Genomic DNA, 2,500 nt, shown 5'->3' on the forward strand with positions numbered 1-2,500 from the left:
TGCAGGATATTTCTCTGTCGTTGGTCAGCGTGGACACTCATATTGTTAGAGTGACAGTTGTCGACATAGTTATCGTTGGCAGTTTGAGGACGGCTCTTTATGTCTCATACTCAAAGCTATGAAGCTGTGATGAGTATGTTAACTGCATCCCTGTATAACAAGTATGCTAACAGTAGCCCAATAAGTATACCCAATGTTCAAAGCCCGAACTATGAACGAGTATACTAACTTCAGTCTTAACCCATTGAAGTCCACGCTCCCTGTGCAGGGATATGGTGGTTTTTATGGGGAATTGCTTTTAAAGCTCAGCCAGTTTTTGTCGGAGAGACATAGAAATTACACCCCCAGAAACCTTGAACCCTTTTCTTTTCAAATTTACACAGTTTGAAACAAAAATATAAATAAGCACTTTGTAAGGAGAATAGGACTAGTCTCTTGCACTTTTCAGTCTCTGAGTGAGGTTTCAGCTCCTAACGACCCGCCCATTAGCAAATGACAGCTATTCATATGATAAGGGTATGGTAATTCAGTGATCTCTATTGGGCCATGGTGTGTCAAGAAATCCTGTGGGGGGTACGGGCCACAAAGACATTCCAGGGCCATTAGGTAAAGGCCATTGTTCTTGTCTGAGGTGTCCCAGGTGTGTTTACACCTAACTCATCAATATGCATTTGTAGGGACACTAGTTTTGAAAAGGTACAGGTCACTCTAAAATTATAAATATATAGTAGTGAAACCACACACACTTTCTAAATGCTAAACTCACCTTTGTAAAACTAACACTTATGTTTACAAAGTTCAGAGTTCAAAAGCCTTGCTCCAAAATCTTTACAATGTATTTTTTGTACAAAGTCTGAGCACCTCTGAAAGTATGTTTTTGGAAGGGTTTGTTTAGATTTGATTTAAATTAAATCTTTTTTTACTACATTCCTTTCATTCCCATGTTATTATTGCTGAGGTATTCTAGAATATAATCATACATGCCACTTTTGCCTCAATGTTTTTAGTTAGGTGAAATATACAAAAATATCAAGGCATGGCAGACTACCTAAGAGAGTGAAAAACAGGCTCGGACTCAGTAGTGTTAAAGACTATTTCATTATATCTTTGAAGGCTATAATGTCTGTTGTAAGTAGTTATTTTCTTTGCAAGGCAAAACCATGCAGCCCAAAAATAGTGTAGTTGCTCGTCTGGTCTGCAATGTATCAACCAAAGCTACTGCAACTTTTCTTTCACAAAGGTTGCTGATACACATTTCCACCCATAGAGGGAGCCCTCTGAGTGGTCACTGCAGATCATACTATCTCATGTCATGTCATGTCACGCAGGGAGCCCTCTGAGAGCCCGTCACGGAGTTCGGGCTCCTTCGTCCCGTTCTCCTGGTTCACCGAGAGCAACCGAGGCTCCGCCTCCTCAGGCAGTAACCCCTCCTGCTCCCCAAAGCTGGCCTCCCACAACTCCAGCCCCCGCAAGTCCAACTCGCAGGTACAGCTCTCTCTCTCTCTCTCTCTCTCTCTCTCTCTCTCTCTCTCTCTCTCTCTCTCTCTCCCTCTCTCTCTCTCTCTCTCTCTCTCTCGCTCTCTCTCTCTCTCTCAGGGAATTCCATGATATCTTGTTCAAGGTGGTGTCACCTCACAGACACCAACTCTTTCCCTCAGGGACAACAACTCCCATGATACCTTGTTTAAGGTGGTGCTACCGCACACGCATAAACTCTATCCCTTAGGAACTACAACTCCCATGATCCCTTGTTTAAGGTGGTGCCACCGCACAGGCATAAACTCTCTCCTTTAGGAACTACAACTCCCATGATCCCTTGTTTAAGATGGTGTCACCTCACTGGCATAAACTCTCTCCCTCAGGGGCTATAACTCCCATGATCCCTTGTCACCCTCGGAGGTGTTATAAACCAGGGGAGAGCAAGGAAGTCCCACTCTCATTAATTTCAATAGCCGGTGCTATGCTCGCTACATCATTAATTTCAATAGCCGGTGCTATGCTCGCTACTTCATTAATTTCAATGGCCAATGCTATGCTAGCTATTTCAGCCCATGAAGTATCAAATTGACTGCCAACATGTCGTCCCATGGGTGCTCACTTTCAGCACCATTTCTACAAAAAGCCACATTACAGATGGCCACAAAAGTATGTGGATTGGTGGATATCATCTATGCAGATTGGATTCAAAACTGATAGTTCTTGCCCAAGTTTAGTGTAGGGCACGAGCCTCCTTATGCGTGCCTGTCGACAACATTCCTTATTTCCGGATAGTGATAAAAGAGTGACTCTGTCAAGGCTAATGCCTTTTGGCCTATGCTAATATACTAGCCTTATTGGCTATGTGGGAAACAAACAAAAACATCATTAAATTGTAAGGGAAATAGTTTTCCAATATATAGGTAGGTGATATGATTCTGACTGTGAATGAAGAAATGAAATTTAGCATATCTCTGGAAGATAGCTACATTAGCACCTCTATATATTTACATTTACATTTAGT

General features: G+C 42.4%; 1 protein-coding gene across 1 annotated transcript in view; it reads left to right on the forward strand.

Moving 5' to 3' along the window:
• Window positions 1–2,500, forward strand: part of samd14 (sterile alpha motif domain containing 14) — an 18,581-nt gene that overhangs the window by 3,614 nt on the left and 12,467 nt on the right. The window contains exons 5-6 of the mRNA XM_042703180.1: window positions 1,114–1,121; window positions 1,329–1,485. Of these exons, the coding sequence (XP_042559114.1) occupies window positions 1,114–1,121; window positions 1,329–1,485 (165 nt within the window). The remainder of the gene's footprint in view (window positions 1–1,113; window positions 1,122–1,328; window positions 1,486–2,500) is intronic.

Source organism: Clupea harengus, chromosome 23, assembly GCF_900700415.2.
Source record: "Clupea harengus chromosome 23, Ch_v2.0.2, whole genome shotgun sequence".
Classification (NCBI taxonomy): domain Eukaryota; kingdom Metazoa; phylum Chordata; class Actinopteri; order Clupeiformes; family Clupeidae; genus Clupea; species Clupea harengus.